This window comes from Cryptomeria japonica, chromosome 4 (genome assembly GCF_030272615.1).
Source record: "Cryptomeria japonica chromosome 4, Sugi_1.0, whole genome shotgun sequence".
Lineage (NCBI taxonomy): Eukaryota > Viridiplantae > Streptophyta > Pinopsida > Cupressales > Cupressaceae > Cryptomeria > Cryptomeria japonica.
Window position 1 is genome coordinate 598,801,950 of NC_081408.1, and position 26,830 is coordinate 598,828,779.

The following is a 26,830-nucleotide window of genomic DNA, read 5'->3' on the forward strand; positions in this document are numbered from 1 at the left end:
GGTCTTGATGATTCTTTTGTTATTCAATTGATAGTTGTTCCTTATTGCAAAGATCAATAAATCCATACACATAGCTAAAACAAAGTATAGTTATATATTTTATTTATCAATGATTCAATTAAATTCACAACCATTAGAAATGTAATTCCATGTAAACTCAAACATCAATAACAAATTACCAACCTCATAGGTTGGTATGTTCATATGTTGTATATAACATTATACAAATAGACAATATCTAATTCTAAAATTAAACTTGTAAAATAAAATATTCTTATTTAATCAAAATTTGATAATTTAATGAATTAAGTTTAAAATTCCATTGAGCCAAAACATAATCATGTGTAGTCTTACTATAACAAAAAAAAACAAAAAAAATAATCTAATAAAGCACTTTATCCATAAGACAAAAACCATATGCTCCCATTTAAAATCACCATTCATGTTTAAACTATTTTTAATATATAAATATTTTCAAATTATGTCCATAAAATTTAACCTTCTGATATCACAAGTATTAAGCATCACTTGATCACTAATGAGTCATATTATTAGAATAATTTGTAGTTTAAGATTCATCTTCCAATTTAAGGGTGGCGCGGAGGCCAAGGAAGAAGCAAATTTTGAGGGTTGAGTAGTCTCTAGTCTCTAGTCTCTGATCAGGCTGAGGGATTCGATCTCGCGTGCGTGAGGACCCATCACAATTTTGGGGCTAGGGGATTCGAACTTGAAAATTGCTAGTGTCGCAATTTTATGACACTACAATTCTCTTACAAGTGCTATACATATAAGAAACATTCATCTGAGATATTTCTCACATAAAAATTAAATTTCTATCACAACCTAGTCAACTTGAAACATTATCTTTCGAGAGAGAAATAATATATTTAAATCATAAATGTATACAATTTTTTATGCTATTTATTACATTTTTTAGTTATATTTCAATCACTTCAACTTAAGGGAGGCTCCAAGTAAGCATGATAATAATATCAATGCGAACATACTTCTCTCCACCCGAAAAATATGGTGCATAAAGTCATATAAGGATCTCACCATCACTAAAGCAAGAGGAATATCAATAATCTAGTTTCAATATTTGGATATTGTAAGACCAACGAAATGATAGAAAAGGTGATAGGGATTAGAATCACCATAAATAAAATGGATGGATTGGTCCCATTCTCATCCCACAAACAACATAAGGGCACTCTTTCTCTTCAACACACATACAAGCATAAATTTTATCCTCTTAATGAGATTCATGGATACAAGAATTTTCTCCTCCTTCAAGTTTCCATATTTTCAAATCGTCTTCCACTCCCTACCCTAAATGCTCTTCAAAAAAGAATAATTTTATATAATGAAGAATAAATTGCAAAAGTCTAAAATGAATGGTTTCAAGGGTATTCCATGTCACACATAGACACATGGAACACTACATAAGTTTAACCAAATTCCTTACATATCACGAATATAAGTCATGAGATTGCACACCCAAATAACTTGGGTGTGTGTGCCTTCCATGAAAAAATAATTGGCCAAACCACTATTCACATCTCTATTAATACTAGTCTTTTAAATGGGATGGTAGATACTATTCGTTTAGCCCCTTCAAATCACGACTTAAAGGAATACCTTACTCCTAGGAGTCCAGCAATGTAGAAACCATAAAAAAAATAATCATTTTTTGTCACTTATAAAATTGGATAAAATTACAAATCTATATTTGTCTAATTTACATAATATGAAAAGACATTAAACTTTATATTATCATTAAACATTATATTATCAGACACAAAAATCATAGCTAATCATGAGGGTTTTAATTAATAAATTTTAATCACTCATGGCCAAGATAATTGATTCACCCTTAAAGTCTTAGTTTTTGTTAGGCTAAGGTGTCTATTTCTCTACGATACATATTGTTAAAATTCACATTGTTGACAATGTGAAGTGATTAAATGATAAGGTCTTGATGATTCTTTCGTTATTCAATTGATAGTTGTTCCTTATTGCAAAGATCAATAAATCCATACACATAGCTAAAACAAAGTATAGTTATATATTTTATTTATCAATGATTCAATTAAATTCACAACCATTAGAAATGTAATTCAATGTAAACTCAAACATCGATAACAAATTACCAACCTCATAGGTTGGTATGTTCATATGTTGTATATAACATTATACAAATAGACAATATCTAATTCTAAAATTAAACTTGTAAAATAAAATATTCTTATTTATTCAAAATTTGATAATTTAACGAATTAAGTTTAAAATTCCATTGAGCCAAAACATAATCATGTGTAGTCTTACTATAACAAAAAAAACAAAAAACAAAAATCGAATAAAGCACTTTATCCATAAGACAAAAACCATATGCTCCCATTTAAAATCACCATTCATGTTTAAACTATTTTTAATATATAAATATTTTCAAATTATGTCCATAAAATTTAACCTTCTGATATCACAAGTATTAAGCATCACTTGATCACTAATGAGTCATATTATTAGAATAATTTGTAGTTTAAGATTCATCTTCCAATTTAAGGGTGGTGCGGAGGCCAAGGAAGAAGCAAATTTTGAGGGTTGAGTAGTCTCTCGTCTCTAGTCTCTGATCAGGCTAGGGGATTCGATCTCGCGTGCGTGAGGACCCATCACAATTTTGGGGCTAGGGGATTCGAACTTGAAAATTGCTAGTGTCGCAATTTTATGACACTACAATTCTCTTACAAGTGCTATACATATAAGAAACATTCATCTGAGATATTTCTCAAATAAAAATTAAATTTCTATCACAACCTAGTCAACTTGAAACATTATCTTTCGAGAGAGAAATAATATATTTAAATCATAAATGTATACAATTTTTTATGCTATTTATTACTTTTTTTAGTTATATTTCAATCACTTCAACTTAAGGGAGGCTCCAAGTAAGCATGATAATAATATCAATGCGAACATACTTCTCTCCACCCGAAAAATATGGTGCATAAAGTCATATAAGGTTCTCACCATCACTAAAGCAAGAGGAATATCAATAATCTAGTTTCAATATTTGGATATTGTAAGACCAACGAAATGATAGAAAAGGTGATACGGATTAGAATCACCATAAATAAAATGGATGGATTGGTCCCATTCTCATCCCACAAACAACATAAGGACTCTCTTTCTCTTCAACACACATACAAGCATAAATTTTATCCTCTTAATGAGATTCATGGATACAAGAATTTTCTCCTCCTTCAAGTTTCCATATTTTCAAATCGTCTTCCACTCCCTACCCTAAATGCTCTTCAAAAAAGAATAATTTTATATAATGAAGAATAAATTGCAAAAGTCTAAAATGAATGGTTTCAAGGGTATTCCATGTCACACATAGACACATGGAACACTACATAAGTTTAACCAAATTCCTTACATATCACGAATATAAGTCATGAGATTGCACACCCAAATAACTTGGGTTTGTATGCCTTCCATGAAAAAATAATTGGCCAAACCACTATTCACATCTCTATTAATACTAGTCTTTTAAATAGGATGGTAGATACTATTTGTTTAGCCCCTTCAAATCACGACTTAAAGGAATACCTTACTCCTAGGAGTCCAGCAATGTATAAACCATAAAAAAAGTAAACATTTTTTGTCACTTATAAAATTGGATAAAATTACAAATCTATATTTGTCTAATTTACATAATATGAAAAGACATTAAACTTTATATTATCATTAAACATTATATTATCAGACACAAAAATCATAGCTAATCATGAGGGTTTTAATTAATAAATTTTAATCACTCATGGCCAAGATAATTGATTCACCCTTAAAGTCTTAGTTTTTGTTAGGCTAAGGTGTCTATTTCTCTACGATACATATTGTTAAAATTCACATTGTTGACAATGTGAAGGGATTAAATGATAAGGTCTTGATGATTCTTTCGTTATTCAATTGATAGTTGTTCCTTATTGCAAAGATCAATAAATCCATACACATAGCTAAAACAAAGTATAGTTATATATTTTATTTATCAATGATTCAATTAAATTCACAACCATTAGAAATGTAATTCAATGTAAACTCAAACATCAATAACAAATTACCAACCTCATAGGTTGGTATGTTCATATGTTGTATATAACATTATACAAATAGACAATATCTAATTCTAAAATTAAACTTGTAAAATAAAATATTCTTATTTATTCAAAATTTGATAATTTAACGAATTAAGTTTAAAATTCCATTAAGCCAAAACATAATCATGTGTAGTCTTACTATAACAAAAAAAACAAAAAAAAAAAATCTAATAAAGCACTTTATCCATAAGACAAAAACCATATGCTCCCATTTAAAATCACCATTCATGTTTAAACTATTTTTAATATATAAATATTTTCAAATTATGTCCATAAAATTTAACCTTCTGATATCACAAGTATTAAGCATCACTTGATCACTAATGAGTCATATTATTAGAATAATTTGTAGTTTAAGATTCATCTTCCAATTTAAGGGTGGTGCGGAGGCCAAGGAAGAAGCAAATTTTGAGGGTTGAGTAGTCTCTAGTCTCTAGTCTCTGATCAGGCTAGGGGATTCGATCTCGCGTGCGTGAGGACCCATCACAATTTTGGGGCTAGGGGATTCGAACTTGAAAATTGCTAGTGTCGCAATTTTATGACACTACAATTCTCTTACAAGTGCTATACATATAAGAAACATTCATCTGAGATATTTCTCGAATAAAAATTAAATTTCTATCACAACCTAGTCAACTTGAAACATTATCTTTCGAGAGAGAAATAATATATTTAAATCATAAATGTATACAATTTTTTATGCTATTTATTACTTTTTTTAGTTATATTTCAATCACTTCAACTTAAGGGAGGCTCCAAGTAAGCACGATAATAATATCAATGCGAACATACTTCTCTCCACCCGAAAAATATGGTGCATAAAGTCATATAAGGTTCTCACCATCACTAAAGCAAGAGGAATATCAATAATCTAGTTTCAATATTTGGATATTGTAAGACCAACGAAATGATAGAAAAGGTGATAGGGATTAGAATCACCATAAATAAAATGGATGGATTGGTCCCATTCTCATCCCACAAACAACATAAGGGCACTCTTTCTCTTCAACACACATACAAGCATAAATTTTATCCTCTTAATGAGATTCATGGATACAAGAATTTTCTCCTCCTTCAAGTTTCCATATTTTCAAATCGTCTTCCACTCCCTACCCTAAATGCTCTTCAAAAAAGAATAATTTTGTATAATGAAGAATAAATTGCAAAAGTCTAAAATGAATGGTTTCAAGGGTATTCCATGTCACACATAGACACATGGAACACTACATAAGTTTAACCAAATTCCTTACATATCACGAATATAAGTCATGAGATTGCACACCCAAATAACTTGGGTGTGTATGCCTTCCATGAAAAAATAATTGGTCAAATCACTATTCACATCTCTATTAATACTAGTCTTTTAAATGGGATGGTAGATACTATTCGTTTAGCCCCTTCAAATCACGACTTAAAGGAATACCTTACTCCTAGGAGTCCAGCAATGTATAAACCATAAAAAAAATAAACATTTTTTGTCACTTATAAAATTGGATAAAATTACAAATCTATATTTGTCTAATTTACATAATATGAAAAGACATTAAACTTTATATTATCATTAAACATTATATTATCAGACACAAAAATCATAGCTAATCTTGAGGGTTTTAATTAATAAATTTTAATCACTCATGGCCAAGATAATTGATTCACCCTTAAAGTCTTAGTTTTTGTTAGGCTAAGGTGTCTATTTCTCTACGATACATATTGTTAAAATTCACATTGTTGACAATGTGAATTGATTAAATGATAAGGTCTTGATGATTCTTTCGTTATTCAATTGATAGTTGTTCCTTATTGCAAAGATCAATAAATCCATACACATAGCTAAAACAAAGTATAGTTATATATTTTATTTATCAATGATTCAATTAAATTCACAACCATTAGAAATGTAATTCAATGTAAACTCAAACATCAATAACAAATTACCAACCTCATAGGTTGGTATGTTCATATGTTGTATATAACATTATACAAATAGACAATATCTAATTCTAAAATTAAACTTGTAAAATAAAATATTCTTATTTATTCAAAATTTGATAATTTAACGAATTAAGTTTAAAATTCCATTGAGCCAAAACATAATCATGTGTAGTCTTACTATAACAAAAAAAACACAAAAAAAAAATCTAATAAAGCACTTTATCCATAAGACAAAAACCATATGCTCCCATTTAAAATCACCATTCATGTTTAAACTATTTTTAATATATAAATATTTTCAAATTGTGTCCATAAAATTTAACCTTCTGATATCACAAGTATTAAGCATCACTTGATCACTAATGAGTCATATTATTAGAATAATTTGTAGTTTAAGATTCATCTTCCAATTTAAGGGTGGTGGGGAGGCCAAGGAAGAAGCAAATTTTGAGGGTTGAGTAGTCTCTCGTCTCTAGTCTCTGATCAGGCTAGGGGATTCGATCTCGCGTGCGTGAGGACCCATCACAATTTTGGGGCTAGGGGATTCGAACTTGAAAATTGCTAGTGTCGCAATTTTATGACACTACAATTCTTTTACAAGTGCTATACATATATGAAACATTCATCTGAGATATTTCTCACATAAAAATTAAATTTCTATCACAACCTAGTCAACTTGAAACATTATCTTTCGAGAGAGAAATAATATATTTAAATCATAAATGTATACAATTTTTTATGCTATTTATTACTTTTTTTAGTTATATTTCAATCACTTCAACTTAAGGGAGGCTCCAAGTAAGCATGATAATAATATGAATGCGAACATACTTCTCTCCACCCGAAAAATATGGTGCATAAAGTCATATAAGGATCTCACCATCACTAAAGCAAGAGGAATATCAATAATCTAGTTTCAATATTTGGATACTGTAAGACCAACGAAATGATAGAAAAGGTGATAGGGATTAGAATCACCATAAATAAAATGGATGGATTGGTCCCATTCTCATCCCACAAACAACATAAGGGCACTCTTTCTCTTCAACACACATACAAGCATAAATTTTATCCTCTTAATGAGATTCATGGATACAAGAATTTTCTCCTCCTTCAAGTTTCCATATTTTCAAATCGTCTTCCACTCCCTACCCTAAATGCTCTTCAAAAAAGAATAATTTTGTATAATGAAGAATAAATTGCAAAAGTCTAAAATGAATGGTTTCAAGGGTATTCCATGTCACACATAGACACATGGAACACTACATAAGTTTAACCAAATTCCTTACATATCACGAATATAAGTCATGAGATTGCACACCCAAATAACTTGGGTGTGTATGCCTTCCATGAAAAAATAATTGGCCAAACCACTATTCACATCTCTATTAATACTAGTCTTTTAAATAGGATGGTAGATGCTATTCGTTTAGCCCCTTCAAATCACGACTTAAAGGAATACCTTACTCCTAGGTGTCCAACAATGTATAAACCATAAAAAAAATAAACATTTTTTGTCACTTATAAAATTGGATAAAATTACAAATCTATATTTGTCTAATTTACATAATATGAAAAGACATTAAACTTTATATTATCATTAAACATTATATTATCAGACACAAAAATCATAGCTAATCATGAGGGTTTTAATTAATAAATTTTAATCACTCATGGCCAAGATAATTGATTCACCCTTAAAGTCTTAGTTTTTGTTAGGCTAAGGTGTCTATTTCTCTACGATACATATTGTTAAAATTCACATTGTTGACAATGTGAAGTGATTAAATGATAAGGTCTTGATGATTCTTTCGTTATTCAATTGATAGTTGTTCCTTATTGCAAAGATCAATAAATCCATACACATAGCTAAAACAAAGTATAGTTATATATTTTATTTATCAATGATTCAATTAAATTCACAACCATTAGAAATGTAATTCAATGTAAACTCAAACATCAATAACAAATTACCAACCTCATAGGTTGGTATGTTCATATGTTGTATATAACATTATACAAATAGACAATATCTAATTCTAAAATTAAACTTGTAAAATAAAATATTCTTATTTATTCAAAATTTGATAATTTAACGAATTAAGTTTAAAATTTCATTGAGCCAAAACATAATCATGTGTAGTCTTACTATAACAAAAAAAACAAAAAAAAAAAATCTAATAAAGCACTTTATCCATAAGACAAAAACCATATGCTCCCATTTAAAATCACCATTCATGTTTAAACTATTTTTAATATATAAATATTTTCAAATTATGTCCATAAAATTTAACCTTCTGATATCACAAGTATTAAGCATCACTTGATCACTAATGAGTCATATTATTAGAATAATTTGTAGTTTAAGATTCATCTTCCAATTTAAGGGTGGTGCGGAGGCCAAGGAAGAAGCAAATTTTGAGGGTTGAGTAGTCTCTAGTCTCTAGTCTCTGATCAGGCTAAGGGATTCGATCTCGCGTGCGTGAGGACCCATCACAATTTTGGGGCTAGGGGATTCGAACTTGAAAATTGCTAGTGTCGCAATTTTATGACACTACAATTCTTTTACAAGTGCTATACATATATGAAACATTCATCTCAGATATTTCTCACATAAAAATTAAATTTCTATCACAACCTAGTCAACTTGAAACATTATCTTTCGAGAGAGAAATAATATATTTAAATCATAAATGTATACAATTTTTTATGCTATTTATTACTTTTTTTAGTTATATTTCAATCACTTCAACTTAAGGGAGGCTCCAAGTAAGCATGATAATAATATGAATGCGAACATACTTCTCTCCACCCGAAAAATATGGTGCATAAAGTCATATAAGGATCTCACCATCACTAAAGCAAGAGGAATATCAATAATCTAGTTTCAATATTTGGATACTGTAAGACCAACGAAATGATAGAAAAGGTGATAGGGATTAGAATCACCATAAATAAAATGGATGGATTGGTCCCATTCTCATCCCACAAACAACATAAGGGCACTCTTTCTCTTCAACACACATACAAGCATAAATTTTATCCTCTTAATGAGATTCATGGATACAAGAATTTTCTCCTCCTTCAAGTTTCCATATTTTCAAATCGTCTTCCACTCCCTACCCTAAATGCTCTTCAAAAAAGAATAATTTTGTATAATGAAGAATAAATTGCAAAAGTCTAAAATGAATGGTTTCAAGGGTATTCCATGTCACACATAGACACATGGAACACTACATAAGTTTAACCAAATTCCTTACATATCACGAATATAAGTCATGAGATTGCACACCCAAATAACTTGGGTGTGTATGCCTTCCATGAAAAAATAATTGGCCAAACCACTATTCACATCTCTATTAATACTAGTCTTTTAAATAGGATGGTAGATGCTATTCGTTTAGCCCCTTCAAATCACGACTTAAAGGAATACCTTACTCCTAGGTGTCCAACAATGTAGAAACCATAAAAAAAATAAACATTTTTTGTCACTTATAAAATTGGATAAAATTACAAATCTATATTTGTCTAATTTACATAATATGAAAAGACATTAAACTTTATATTATCATTAAACATTATATTATCAGACACAAAAATCATAGCTAATCATGAGGGTTTTAATTAATAAATTTTAATCACTCATGGCCAAGATAATTGATTCACCCTTAAAGTCTTAGTTTTTGTTAGGCTAAGGTGTCTATTTCTCTACGATACATATTGTTAAAATTCACATTGTTGACAATGTGAAGTGATTAAATGATAAGGTCTTGATGATTCTTTCGTTATTCAATTGATAGTTGTTCCTTATTGCAAAGATCAATAAATCCATACACATAGCTAAAACAAAGTATAGTTATATATTTTATTTATCAATGATTCAATTAAATTCACAACCATTAGAAATGTAATTCAATGTAAACTCAAACATCAATAACAAATTACCAACCTCATAGGTTGGTATGTTCATATGTTGTATATAACATTATACAAATAGACAATATCTAATTCTAAAATTAAACTTGTAAAATAAAATATTCTTATTTATTCAAAATTTGATAATTTAACGAATTAAGTTTAAAATGCTCCCATTTAAAATCACCATTCATGTTTAAACTATTTTTAATATATAAATATTTTCAAATTATGTCCATAAAATTTAACCTTCTGATATCACAAGTATTAAGCATCACTTGATCACTAATGAGTCATATTAGTAGAATAATTTGTAGTTTAAGATTCATCATCCAATTTAAGGGTGGTGCGGAGGCCAAGGAAGAAGCAAATTTTGAGGGTTGAGTAGTCTCTAGTCTCTAGTCTCTGATCAGGCTAGGGGATTCGATCTCGCGTGCGTGAGGACCCATCACAATTTTGGGGCTAGGGGATTCGAACTTGAAAATTGCTAGTGTCGCAATTTTATGGCACTACAATTCTCTTACAAGTGCTATACATATAAGAAACATTCATCTGAGATATTTCTCACATAAAAATTAAATTTCTATCACAACCTAGTCAACTTGAAACATTATCTTTCGAGAGAGAAATAATATATTTAAATCATAAATGTATACAATTTTTTATTCTATTTATTACTTTTTTTAGTTATATTTCAATCACTTCAACTTAAGGGAGGCTCCAAGTAAGCATGATAATAATATCAATGCGAACATACTTCTCTCCACCCGAAAAATATGGTGCATAAAGTCATATAAGGATCTCACCATCACCAAAGCAAGAGGAATATCAATAATCTAGTTTCAATATTTGGATATTGTAAGACCAACGAAATGATAGAAAAGGTGATAGGGATTAGAATCACCATAAATAAAATGGATGGATTGGTCCCATTCTCATCCCACAAACAACATAAGGGCACTCTTTCTCTTCAACACACATACAAGCATAAATTTTATCCTCTTAATGAGATTCATGGATACAAGAATTTTCTCCTCCTTCAAGTTTCCATATTTTCAAATCGTCTTCCACTCCCTACCCTAAATGCTCTTCAAAAAAGAATAATTTTATATAATGAAGAATAAATTGCAAAAGTCTAAAATGAATGGTTTCAAGGGTATTCCATGTCACAAATAGACACATGGAACACTACATAAGTTTAACCAAATTCCTTACATATCACGAATATAAGTCATGAGATTGCACACCCAAATAACTTGGGTGTGTATGCCTTTCATGAAAAAATAATTGGCCAAACCACTATTCACATCTCTATTAATACTAGTCTTTTAAATGGGATGGTAGATACTATTCGTTTAGCCCCTTCATATCACGACTTAAAGGAATACCTTACTCCTAGGAGTCCAGCAATGTATAAACCATAAAAAAAATAAACATTTTTTGTCACTTATAAAATTGGATAAAATTACAAATCTATATTTGTCTAATTTACATAATATGATAAGACATTAAACTTTATATTATCATTAAACATTATATTATCAGACACAAAAATCATAGCTAATCATGAGGGTTTTAATTAATAAATTTTAATCACTCATGGCCAAGATAATTGATTCACCCTTAAAGTCTTAGTTTTTGTTAGGCTAAGGTGTCTATTTCTCTACGATACATATTGTTAAAATTCACATTGTTCACAATGTGAAGTGATTAAATGATAAGGTCTTGATGATTCTTTCGTTATTCAATTGATAGTTGTTCCTTATTGCAAAGATCAATAAATCCATACACATAGCTAAAACAAAGTATAGTTATATATTTTATTTATCAATGATTCAATTAAATTCACAACCATTAGAAATGTAATTCAATGTAAACTCAAACATCAATAACAAATTACCAGCCTCATAGGTTGGTATGTTCATATGTTGTATATAACATTATACAAATAGACAATATCTAATTCTAAAATTAAACTTGTAAAATAAAATATTCTTATTTAATCAAAATTTGATAATTTAACGAATTAAGTTTAAAATTCCATTGAGCCAAAACATAATCATGTGTAGTCTTACTATAACAAAAAAAACACAAAAAAAAAATCTAATAAAGCACTTTATCCATAAGACAAAAACCATATGCTCCCATTTAAAATCACCATTCATGTTTAAACTATTTTTAATATATAAATATTTTCAAATTGTGTCCATAAAATTTAACCTTCTGATAACACAAGTATTAAGCATCACTTGATCACTAATGAGTCATATTATTAGAATAATTTGTAGTTTAAGATTCATCTTCCAATTTAAGGGTGGTGCGGAGGCCAAGGAAGAAGCAAATTTTGAGGGTTGAGTAGTCTCTAGTCTCTAGTCTCTGATCAGGCTAGGGGATTCGAACTCGCGTGCGTGAGGACCCATCACAATTTTGGTGCGGGATTCGAACTTGAAAATTGCTAGTGTCGCAATTTTATGGCACTACAATTCTCTTACAAGTGCTATACATATAAGAAACATTCATCTGAGATATTTCTCACATAAAAATTAAATTTCTATCACAACCTAGTCAACTTGAAACATTATCTTTCGAGAGAGAAATAATATATTTAAATCATAAATGTATACAATTTTTTATGCTATTTATTACTTTTTTTAGTTATATTTCAATCACTTCAACTTAAGGGAGGCTCCAAGTAAGCATGATAATAATATGAATGCGAACATACTTCTCTCCACCCGAAAAATATGGTGCATAAAGTCATATAAGGATCTCACCATCACTAAAGCAAGAGGAATATCAATAATCTAGTTTCAATATTTGGATAGTGTAAGACCAACGAAATGATAGAAAAGGTGATAGGGATTAGAATCACCATAAATAAAATGGATGGATTGGTCCCATTCTCATCCCACAAACAACATAAGGGCACTCTTTCTCTTCAACACACATACAAGCATAAATTTTATCCTCTTAATGAGATTCATGGATACAAGAATTTTCTCCTCCTTCAAGTTTCCATATTTTCAAATCGTCTTCCACTTCCTACCCTAAATGCTCTTCAAAAAATAATAATTTTATATAATGAAGAATAAATTGCAAAAGTCTAAAATGAATGGTTTCAAGGGTATTCCATGTCACACATAGACACATGGAACACTACATAAGTTTAACCAAATTCCTTACATATCACGAATATAAGTCATGAGATTGGACACCCAAATAACTTGGGTGTGTATGCCTTCCATGAAAAAATAATTGGCCAAACCACTATTCACATCTCTATTAATACTAGTCTTTTAAATGGGATGGTAGATACTATTCGTTGAGCCCCTTCATATCACGACTTAAAGGAATACCTTAGTCCTAGGAGTCCAGCAATGTATAAACCATAAAAAAAATAAACATTTTTTGTCACTTATAAAATTGGATAAAATTACAAATCTATATTTGTCTAATTTACATAATATGAAAAGACATTAAACTTTATATTATCATTAAACATTATATTATCAGACACAAAAATAATAGCTAATCATGAGGGTTTTAATTAATAAATTTTAATCACTCATGGCCAAGATAATTGATTCACCCTTAAAGTCTTAGTTTTTGTTAGGCTAAGGTGTCTATTTCTCTACGATACATATTGTTAAAATTCACATTGTTCACAATGTGAAGTGATTAAATGATAAGGTCTTGATGATTCTTTCGTTATTCAATTGATAGTTGTTCCTTATTGCAAAGATCAATAAATCCATACACATAGCTAAAACAAAGTATAGTTATATATTTTAGTTATCAATGATTCAATTAAATTCACAACCATTAGAAATGTAATTCAATGTAAACTCAAACATCAATAACAAATTACCAGCCTCATAGGTTGGTATGTTCATATGTTGTATATAACATTATACAAATAGACAATATCTAATTCTAAACTTAAACTTGTAAAATAAAATATTCTTATTTATTCAAAATTTGATAATTTAACGAATTAAGTTTAAAATTCCATTGAGCCAAAACATAATCATGTGTAGTCTTACTATAACAAAAAAAACACAAAAAAAAATCTAATAAAGCACTTTATCCATAAGACAAAAACCATATGCTCCCATTTAAAATCACCATTCATGTTTAAACTATTTTTAATATATAAATATTTTCAAATTATGTCCATAAAATTTAACCTTCTGATATCACAAGTATTAAGCATCACTTGATTACTAATGAGTCATATTATTAGAATAATTTGTAGTTTAAGATTCATCTTCCAATTTAAGGGTGGTGCGGAGGCCAAGGAAGAAGCAAATTTTGAGGGTTGAGTAGTCTCTCGTCTCTAGTCTCTGATCAGGCTAGGGGATTCGATCTCGCGTGCGTGAGGACCCATCACAATTTTGGGGCTAGGGGATTCGAACTTGAAAATTGCTAGTGTCGCAATTTTATGACACTACAATTCTCTTACAATTGCTATACATATAAGAAACATTCATCTGAGATATTTCTCACATAAAAATTAAATTTCTATCACAACCTAGTCAACTTGAAACATTATCTTTCGAGATAGAAATAATATATTTAAATCATAAATGTATACAATTTTTTATGCTATTTATTACTTTTTTTAGTTATATTTCAATCACTTCAACTTAAGGGAGGCTCCAAGTAAGCATGATAATAGTATCGATGCGAACATACTTCTCTCCACCCGAAAAATATGGTGCATAAAGTCATATAAGGATCTCACCATCACTAAAGCAAGAGGAATATCAATAATCTAGTTTCAATATTTGGATATTGTAAGACCAACGAAATGATAGAAAAGGTGATAGGGATTAGAATCACCATAAATAAAATGGATGGATTGGTCCCATTCTCATCCCACAAACAACATAAGGGCACTCTTTCTCTTCAACACACATACAAGCATAAATTTTATCCTCTTAATGAGATTCATGGATACAAGAATTTTCTCCTCCTTCAAGTTTCCATATTTTCAAATCTTCTTCCACTCCCTACCCTAAATGCTCTTCAAAAAAGAATAATTTTATATAATGAAGAATAAATTGCAAAAGTCTAAAATGAATGGTTTCAAGGGTATTCCATGTCACACATAGACACATGGAACACTACATAAGTTTAACCAAATTCCTTACATATCACGAATATAAGTCATGAGATTGCACACCCAAATAACTTGGGTGTTAATGCCTTCCATGAAAAAATAATTGGCCAAACCACTATTCACATCTCTATTAATACTAGTCTTTTAAATGGGATGGTAGATACCATTCGATTAGCCCCTTCAAATCATGACTTAAAGGAATACCTTACTCCTAGGAGTCCAGCAATGTATAAACCATAAAAAAAATAAACATTTTTTGTCACTTATAAAATTGGATAATATTACAAATCTATATTTGTCTAATTTACATAATATGAAAAGACATTAAACTTTATATTATCATTAAACATTATATTATCAGACACAAAAATCATAGCTAATCATGAGGGTTTTAATTAATAAATTTTAATCACTCATGGCCAAGATAATTGATTCACCCTTATAGTCTTAGTTTTTGTTAGGCTAAGGTGTCTATTTCTCTACGATACATATTGTTAAAATTCACATTGTTGACAATGTGAAGTGATTAAATGATAAGGTCTTGATGATTCTTTCGTTATTCAATTGATAGTTGTTCCTTATTGCAAAGATAAATAAATCCATACACATAGCTAAAACAAAGTATAGTTATATATTTTATTTATCAATGATTCAATTAAATTCACAACCATTAGAAATGTAATTCTATGTAAACTCAAACATCAATAACAAATTACCAACCTCATAGGTTGGTATGTTCATATGTTGTATATAACATTATACAAATAGACAATATCTAATTCTAAAATTAAACTTGTAAAATAAAATATTCTTATTTAATCAAAATTTGATGATTTAACGAATTAAGTATAAATTCCATTGAGCCAAAACATAATCATGTGTAGTCTTACTATAACAAAAAAAACACACAAAAAAAACTAATAAAGCAGTTTATCCATAAGACAAAAACCATATGCTTCCATTTAAAATCACCATTCATGTTTAAACTATTTTTAATATATAAATATTTTCAAATTATGTCCATAAAATTTAACCTTCTGATATCACAAGTATTAAGCATCACTTGATCACTAATGAGTCATATTATTAGAATAATTTGTAGTTTAAGATTCATCTTCCAATTTAAGGGTGGTGCGGAGGCCAAGGAAGAAGCAAATTTTGAGGGTTGAGTAGTCTCTAGTCTCTAGTCTCTGATCAGGCTAGGGGATTCGATCTCGCATGCGTGAGGACCCATCACAATTTTGGGGCTAGGGGATTCGAACTTGAAAATTGCTAGTGTCGCAATTTTATGACACTACAATTCTCTTACAAGTGCTATACATATAAGAAACATTCATCTAAGATATTTCTCACATAAAAATTAAATTTCTATCACAACCTAGTCAACTTGAAACATTATCTTTCGAGAGAGAAATAATATATTTAAATCATAAATGTATACAATTTTTTATGCTATTTATTACTTTTTTTAGTTATATTTCAATCACTTCAACTTAAGGGAGGCTCCAAGTAAGCATGATAATAATATCAATGCGAACATACTTCTCTCCACCCAAAAAATATGGTGCATAAAGTCATATAAGGATCTCACCATCACTAAAGCAAGAGGAATATCAATAATCTAGTTTCAATATTTGGATATTGTAAGACCAACGAAATGATAGAAAAGGTGATAGGGATTAGAATCACCATAAATAAAATGGATGGATTGGTCCCATTCTCATCCCACAAACAACATAAGGGCACTCTTTCTCTTCAACACACATACAAGCATAAATTTTATCCTCTTAATGAGATTCATGGATACAAGAATTTTCTCCTCCTTCAAGTTTCCATATTTTCAAATCTTCTTCCACTCCCTACCCTAAATGCTCTTCAAAAAAGAATAATTTTATATAATGAAGAATAAATTGCAAAAGTCTAAAATGAATGGTTTCAAGGGTATTCCATGTCACACATAGACACATGGAACACTACATAAGTTTAACCAAATTCCTTACATATCACGAATATAAGTCATGAGATTGCACACCCAAATAACTTGGGTGTGTATGCCTTCCATGAAAAAATAATTGGTCAAATCACTATTCACATCTCTATTAATACTAGTCTTTTAAATGGGATGGTAGATACTATTCGTTTAGCCCCTTCAAATCATGACTTAAAGGAATACCTTACTCCTAGGAGTCCATCAATGTATAAACCATAAAAAAAATAAACATTTTTTGTCACTTATAAAATTGGATAAAATTACAAATCTATATTTGTCTAATTTACATAATATGAGAAGACATCAAACTTTATATTATCATTAAACATTATATTATCAGACACAAAAAGCATAGCTAATCATGAGGGTTTTAATTAATAAATTTTAATCACTCATGGCCAAGATAATTGATTCACCCTTAAAGTCTTAGTTTTTGTTAGGCTAAGGTGTCTATTTCTCTACGATACATATTATTACAATTCACATTGTTCACAATGTGAAGTGATTAAATGATAAGGTCTTGATGATTGTTTTGTTATTCAATTGACAGTTGTTCCTTATTGCAAAGAGCAATTAATCCATACACATAGCTAAAACAAAGTATAGTTATATATTTTATTTATCAATGATTCAATTAAATTCACAACCATTAGAAATGTAATTCAATGTAAACTCAAACATCAATAACAAATTACCAACCTCATAGGTTGGTATGTTCATATGTTGTATATAGCATTATACAAATAGACAATATCTAATTCTAAAATTAAACTTGTAAAATAAAATATTCTTATTTAATTAAAATTTGATAATTTAATGAATTAAGCTTAAAATTCCATTGAGCCAAAACATAATCATGTGTAGTCTTACTATAACAAAAAAAAACAAAAAAGAAACTAATAAAGCACTTTATCCATAAGACAAAAACCATATGCTTCCATTTAAAATCACCTTTCATGTTTAAACTATTTTTAATATATAAATATTTTCAAATTATGTCCAAAAAATTTAACTTCTGATATCACAAGTATTAAGCATCACTTGATCACTAATGAGTCATATTATTAGAATAATTTGTAGTTTAAGATTCATCTTCCAATTTAAGGGTGGTGCGGAGGCCAAGGAAGAAGCAAATTTTGAGGGTTGAGTAGTCTCTAGTCTCTAGTCTCTGATCAGGCTAGGGGATTCGATCTCGCATGCGTGAGGACCCATCACAATTTTGGGGCTAGGGGATTCGAACTTGAAAATTGCTAGTGTCGCAATTTTATGACACTACAATTCTCTTACAAGTGCTATACATATAAAAAAAATTCATCTGAGATATTTCTCACATAAAAATTAAATTTCTATCACAACCTAGTCAACTTGAAACATTATCTTTCGAGAGAGAAATAATATATTTAAATCATAAATGTATACAATTTTTTATGCTATTTATTACTTTTTTTAGTTATATTTCAATCACTTCAACTTAAGAGAGGCTCCAAGTAAGCATGATAATAATATCAATGCGAACATACTTCTGTCCACCCAAAAAAATATGGTGCATAAAGTCATATAACGATCTCACCATCACTAAAGCAAGAGGAATATCAATAATCTAGTTTCAATATTTGGATATTGTAAGACCAACGAAATGATAGAAAAGGTGATAGGGATTAGAATCACCATAAATAAAATGGATGGATTGGTCCCATTCTCATCCCACAAACAACATAAGGGCACTCTTTCTCTTCAACACACATACAAGCATAAATTTTATCCTCTTAATGAGATTCATGGATACAAGAATTTTCTCCTCCTTCAAGTTTCCATATTTTCAAATCGTCTTCCACTCCCTACCCTAAATGCTCTTCAAAAAAGAATAATTTTATATAATGAAGAATAAATTGCAAAAGTCTAAAATGAATGGTTTCAAGGGTATTCCACGTCACACATAGACACATGGAACACTACATAAGTTTAACCAAATTCCTTACATATCATGAATATAAGTCATGAGATTGCACACCCAAATAACTTGGGTGTGTATGCCTTCCATGAAAAAATAATTGGTCAAACCACTATTCACATCTCTATTAATACTAGTCTTTTAAAGGGGATGGTAGATACTATTCATTGAGCCCCTTCAAATCACGACTTAAAGGAATACCTTACTCCTAGGAGTCCAGCAATGTATAAACCATAAAAAAAATAAACATTTTTTGTCACTTATAAAATTGGATAATATTACAAATCTATATTTTTCTAATTTACATAATATGAAAAGACATTAAACTTTATATTATCATTAGACATTATATTATCAGACACAAAAATCATAGCTAATCATGAGGGTTTTAATTAATAAATTTTAATCACTCATGGCCAAGATAATTGATTCACCCTTAAAGTCTTAGTTTTTGTTAGGCTAAGGTGTCTATTTCTCTACGATACATATTGTTAAAATTCACATTGTTCACAATGTGAAGTGATTAAATGATAAGGTCTTGATGATTCTTTCGTTGTTCAATTGATAGTTGTTCCTTATTGCAAAGATCAATAAATCCATACACATAGCTACAACAAAGTATAGTTATATATTTTATTTATCAATGATTCAATTAAATTCACAACCATTAGAAATGTAATTCAATGTAAACTCAAACATCAATAACAAATTACCAACCTCATAGGTTGGTATTGTAATGCCCCGCCAGGAAACCCCGAAGGGATAAGCCAAAATTACAAGAATAGAGTGCAATTTTTTTTTTTTTAAAAGTTACAACACATAAGATGCAACAAGATAACAAGATTCAGATTACATAGCGGAAGACTTCAACTAACTCCTAAAGAGTTTCCCAACGAGATTACTTAAATTTTCACAATACACTTTACTCACACAATTAATCCAATAAGCTGATAATCTAACAATGAAATAATTCTTAATCAGGATAATTTATTTCAAAAGATGGAAATATAAATCGCAAGCAATGACTCATCCATTAAGATCTATTCATACTCTTCTTTCAATCTTTTCATTTAAAATTACAAACCATACATCTAACATTCTAATACACTAGGATTTCATCATAACATAATAGATCTTTCCAAGCATATTTAAATTCCTTAACAACAACTGAGTATATCCACTACTCTAAGTTACGTTCTTACATATTCTAACTTATTGCATTTTAAAAGACAATATCACACATGCATTTACCATAAATCTCATCCAACCACTTAAGCATTCGATCAACATGGCATTCAAGAAAGAACTGCATAAAAGCATTTAAAGTCAATTCCAATTATCCACTTAACCATTCTAACATAAGTTAATCATACATGATAAAGCTGAATAAAGGAAGCATAAGAGAATACATCACATAACACCATAATGATCTCGGAGTTCACCCCTAAAGGGCTACATCTCCGGGTCTGCGCAACTGCAAGACCCCTCTGATAAATAATAAAGTTAAGAATACAAGAGGTTACACCAATTACAATCCAGCCATCAAGGCGATACATAAGCAATATACAAACGACCACATCGGTCTATTAATACATAAACGATCCTTAAAAAGAACAGGATCCAGCTGAACATAATCAAAGCTAAAACAAGAGTCCAAGAGAGCATCCATAAAACTGAGCCATCACCACCCAAGGTCTAACATGAAACCGACACTCACAAGGGCAGAGACAAAAGGACGACTCACAAGGGTACTCCTAACAGAACAAAACGACAACACACTAGCGAACGTAGGGACAAGTGTCATCACACAACCTAGTATGGTTACCATGGCAAGTCTTCATAGGTCCCGGTCCCATACACTGGGTCACCCTGGCAACCTAATCCGAGCTTCCGGCCCATCCAAGCCTCATGTGGACCCACACATCCTCTCGTGAAGACAAGAATGGTGGTTTGCCATTTCAGGCCTTCTCACAGCATGTCGAATCTATGATAGCACTCATCTCATGTGTGAGGCACATTATCTTATTTAGAGATTACATTCTAATCTACTTAGGTTATCACTTATTAGACTCACTTTCGACGGGTTACCCAACAACCACTTTGGGTGCGGCCCCCAATCGAAAGCCACTTTCCCATACGACACTAGACTAAACTCAAACGAACTCAAACCAAAGAAAAGACATGGTCAGACGAACGGAGTTCAAGAAGAAGAGACAATCATCAGGTCAAACACGACTCAAGGGTAAACACTTACTGACGGTACTCTAACTAGAGACCCGACCAACAACGGTCAACCACAATCATCATTCGACTCACACAAAGAGGATATGACCGATTACGACATTACCACAAAACAACAGTCAACTCGGAATCGAGGACTGAAACAGGTACCCCAAGTCAATCCATACGACAGGGTCCTATTAAACAAAGCAAAACATGCCATTTCATAATTAAAGGCGAATACAGAAATTAAACTCGCAAGGCAATAATCAGAAAAGACAATATTTCCTCAAATTGATTTAATCATACAAGGCGATCAAGTTTTCTACAAGATCTAAATCAAATTACAGTTATATATTTTATTTATCAATGATTCAATTAAATTCACAACCATTAGAAATGTAATTCAATGTAAACTCAAACATCAATAACAAATTACCAACCTCATAGGTTGGTATGTTCATATGTTGTATATAGCATTATACAAATAGACAATATCTAATTCTAAAATTAAACTTGTAAAATAAAATATTCTTATTTAATCAAAATTTGATAATTTAATGAATTAAGTTTAAAATTCCATTGAGCCAAAACATAATCATGTGTAGTCTTACTATAACAAAAAAAAACAAAAAAAAAACTAATAAAGCACTTTATCCATAAGACAAAAACCATATGCTTCCATTTAAAATCACTATTCATGTTTAAACTATTTTTAATATATAAATATTTTCAAATTATGTCCATAAAATTTAACCTTCTGATATCACAAGTATTAAGCATCACTTGATCACTAATGAGTCATATTATTAGAATAATTTATAGTTTAAGATTCATCTTCCAATTTAAGGGTATCATAATTCTCTCATAATCTAATGATATTTCTTGTCGCATGAAACTCAAAATCTTTTCATATAATTCTCTTATAAGAGTTGTATAATGCCAATGTATACCAGGCAAAACTGAAACAACACAATGGCCTCTGTTGGAGAGAACACAGACTACAAAAGGAGTCTATACTCTACAAATCGATATATACGTATTTTGCAAAAGATCAGAGACAAAAGAAACAAAACATGTAATTATTCTACTTCAGTCTTGGTTATAACTAATCTATAAACATTAGAGATGCCATGTAAATATCGTCACTGCAGAAAAAAAGGCAATGATAGCACATCCAACTGCACATCTAACACAGATATTCTGAACTTGAAAGTCGTCTTCTTTAAAATTTATCTTCTAAAGGCATAAACAATGAGTAGTGTAGTATTGATTACAACTGAACAAATAGATTGAACATAATAAAACTCATAAAATGGCATTCCTCATACAATCTTTTGCTTGGGCATAGGAGACAATCTTTTGCTTGCTCATACAATACTTATAGAACACAAATAGAACTTGATTCAAATATTATCAGAGAGCATAAAAATCAATCTGTTAAAAATGGGTAGGCACATAGATGATTGATATAAACAGGAGAATCATTAAATTTAATAATTATGCGGGAATAGTGCAACAAGTGGACTATAAACCTGATGCCCCCCTCCGTTGTCTGACTCATCAGACCATAACAAAAAACCATCAAGAACTTTATCTGTCACTAAGACCGGCCCAGCCAATTCCATTGTCAATGCGAATTCCAGCTTTTGATTAATTTGGTTGAAAACCAGCATATTAGGTGTCACCGTCACATTTATCATTGGATTCATATATGCAACGGCATTGTACACACCATTCCCCCCTCCTCCAACATTGGTTAAAACTCTCTTAAAAACCCTCACCTGCTTTGTCCCTTGTTCCGTCCTAGAAAGGAAATTTGCAGTGAAAGTTGGAAGGTTGAGATCATATCGCGAACCCTTGCCATTTTGGCAGATAACGCCATTTGTCCTCTTAGTCAAGCAGAGATAATTCATGTAATCATTGTAGCCCATGTCATAGACGAGTCCTGGATTAGATGCTAATTGGGGGTTGACATTGCCGCAACCAATCTCAAGAGGGGTCAATGCAGGTGCTACAATGTTTGCAGACTTGATGAGATGGCCTGTGTTGTCTAGCTTCTCTGCCGTTGTCATAATAGCTGACTTTATGGCTGCAGGGGTCCAATCTGGATTCACTGCCTTAAGCAGTGCAGCTATGCCTGCCACGTGTGCAGTGGAAGCTGATGTACCAGAACTTATACTGGTGCATGCACCAGGTCTGTACCTATTAGGGCAAGCACCCATGATATTAACACCAGGGCCCACCAAGTCAGGTTTAAGGATATCTGGGAAAAGGGGGCCAGGCCCTACTGCTGAAAACGTTGCTAGCATGGGTGCTGGAGTATGGTCAAGCTCTGTTATTTGGAACTGGAAGCTAGCAACTGGAGTATCTGTGGTACCCATGTAGTCTGCTATGACTTGTGATTGGTCTGTATCTATAAACACAACTGGCATTGAATAGATGCCTCCCAGCAGGTCTACTGCATCATTGTAGACAATAATGGCAGCGATTGCTTCAGCAGTCTTGGCCACCTGCACACGTGTATACACATCGACATCACTGCTATCATCGCAATAGAGAATGTTGCCCCTTATATATGTGGAGTTCAAGCTATCCTCTAGACATATGGAGCCGAAAATAATTTCGAAGTTTTGAGACGTGGAGAACTCTTTTGTGTACATGGAGGTTCCCTTAACAACCTGACCATCGCCCAAGGTGATCCTGACAATAGAAATGAATTTCACATGTAAACGACTAGACCAAGATGCATTGAGTTAACAACATAACATAGGGAGAGACATTCCTTACATGCCATGGAAGGCTCTGTCGATGGTGCTTGCCCCCACTGTGAGCAACCATGGAGCCTCATTTTGAACTGTGCCGATCTTAGGACCTGTGTTACTTGCAGCACCAACCACAAGCACCCCATTTTGCACAGCTTCTAAGGAGGTGAATATAACAGGCTCTTTTGTGTAGTTTGTAGTGAGTGGCCTTGATGATAATGAGATTGAGATGATGTCCACTCCATCTACTATGGCTTGCTCCATAGCACCCACAATATCACTTTCTGAAATGAAAATGTTGTTGGTAGAACTAGAGTCATACCATGCAACCTTGTACATTGCCAGGCGTGCATATGGTGCCATTCCCTTGGCAAGACCGAATCCAAGACCAGAAAAGTTGGCATTGGGGATACCCTGGCCTGCTATGATAGACGCTGAAAATGTGCCATGGCGAAAAGCATCTCGTGCTGAATTGAAATCCTTCTTCAAATCAACCTTCTTACCTATCATAGCACGGCTTAAATCACACACTAAGTTTTGATTTCTAGACATAAAAATGTTAGTGGCTTAAATCATACATTAAGCTTTGATTTCTAGACATAAAAATATTAAAAACTTAGAATTAACTGACATTCTCTAGACTTAATATATTACTTAATGAATGTAAATTAAGATCATAACCAATACTAATATACTAATAGAAATCATATTTTTGCTGATATGACATGTACAATAGAATAACATTAAACTTAAAAATATGTTAGAAAACCATTTCCTTAGAATATCTCATCTCTAACATTACCTAACGCTAGAAAACCCTTGTTGAAATAGCGAGATCCAATAAGTTTCCTGTTACAAAGAGAAACATTAAAGTCTTGGCCAGGTTCACAAGTGCCCTTCCACTTGGTAGGAACTGGACCCATTCCATCCCCAACAAAACTTGGGCTCTCAGGCCAAATACCAGAATCAACAATGCCAACAACAATGTCATTGGCATCCCCAAACTCCGACTGAGGCCACAGCCCCTCCTCTTCCGAGAGCCCCAAGAAGTGATATGAACGAGTAGTCTGAAGCTTCCTCCCGTAACGAGTCTTGCCCTTGGAGGGTGGAATCCATTCTCGTTGTTCCTTAAACTCTTCCATATGGAGCACCACATTGCCTCTGTCCTCATGGCTTTCCACATACCCAGGCAATGCTTCTACCGCCTCCAACTCTGCCCACGTCAGCAATGCGGCGAAGCCATGCATGGCGATGTCATACGTGTACACCAACTTTCTCTCCACCTCACCTTGTCGCTCAACGCCCATGGCAGATAACATGACCGATTTGTACCAGTGATGATGGGTGAGAAATGTGGTGGGCATTTGAGATTTGTCCATGTGGACTATGTAAAGCTTTTCTACTTCTTCAGTGCCTGCACAGACTGCTATTATCATGGCGGCTGCTATACATGCTCTAACTATATCCCTCCTCATTATACCCATTTACTCTTCAGGGCAAAACAATCACAGGAATTCATGTAAAACTAGAGAATTTCGATTCATATATTAGGGTTCTTCTGTCGTTAGATATAAGTCTCGCTTTCAATTAAAACGCCGTGTTTTCATCCAATTGGAAAAAGCAAATTTCGATTAAAGATCTTTTTCCGCGGAATAAGCGAGAAGTGTTTTTATCAGGATCGAGTTCATGGTTTTTTTGCGACATGGGTGGATTTTTTCGGAGCATCAACGGTTGACATCCTCTGAATTCGATGCAAGACGATTGCCAGCCTTTGATTTTCATTGAACGGCAATAAATTCTATGAGTTTTTTGGGCTGCCATTTTGGTTTATCAGGTAAACATCACCGAACCTTGGCTGTTTCCTTTTTCATTTGATGTTCTCTTCGAGTTTCGAAATTCTAAACTGGCTAGGTATTCGTCTGTTTCAGAAAATGGAGCTGGAAGTATCTTTCTAAATTATACAAAGGATCGAATATAATGTATGGTAAAAACGAATGGATATAATTTTAAGCATGTTTATTATTTCCTTTTAAAGTTTTAGCTATATGTGTTACGTTATTTTTAAAACAAAAATTAATTATACTTTAAATTAATTAAGGGTCAAAGTATTAAGACTTTATTTATTGTATCAGTACGGAAGAGACAGAGGAGCAATCGCTGTGGTAGACATTGTAGTATTATTTGACCCTCAATTAATTTGTTAAATAAAATTATTAACTCTAATTTATAAATTTATAAATAAATATTCTATTTAAAAATTATTATAGGTTTTTTTTCAATTATTTTAAAAATTTTTAATTATATTTTGATTAGTAATATTATTAAATTAATTTTCAAGCAAAATTTGAATTTAAATAAAATAATTTCAATAATATAGATATAGTTTATAAATTTTTAAATAAATTTTCCATTCTTTTAAAATTTGTATATTATATTTTGATTAGAAATATAGAAAAACTGATTTTAAAGCAAAATTTGAATTTAAATAATATAGATAATGTTTTTTATAAAATGCAGTTAAAAAAACAAAAAACATAATCAGTTTTCCTTCTTCTTTATAAAAAGAAGAAGGAAAATTGAAAACCCGGAAGCTCAAGGTAATAAAACTAACAAAGCTAACATTCCACCTGTGACTCCTACGACCTATGTTCCTCCCACACCAGTTAATATTAATCCTACCTCCGCTAAAACTAAGACCTTCAAAGAAATTGATGAAGGATATTTTCTGGAAATAGTTCCAGCAAATAAAAGTAACAAGATAACTATTCCTACCGAGCC

The 26,830-nt window shown here is 31.2% G+C and overlaps 1 protein-coding gene across 1 annotated transcript in view; it reads right to left on the reverse strand.

Moving 5' to 3' along the window:
- LOC131040316 (subtilisin-like protease SBT3) overlaps positions 1-25,536 on the reverse strand; it is a 45,660-nt gene extending 20,124 nt beyond the window's left edge. The window contains exons 1-3 of the mRNA XM_059219301.1: positions 24,855-25,536; positions 24,078-24,555; positions 22,823-23,990 (exon numbers count right to left, since the gene is read on the reverse strand). Coding sequence (XP_059075284.1) covers positions 22,823-23,990; positions 24,078-24,555; positions 24,855-25,536 — 2,328 coding nt within the window. The remainder of the gene's footprint in view (positions 1-22,822; positions 23,991-24,077; positions 24,556-24,854) is intronic.
- Positions 25,537-26,830: the final 1,294 nt, after the last annotated feature.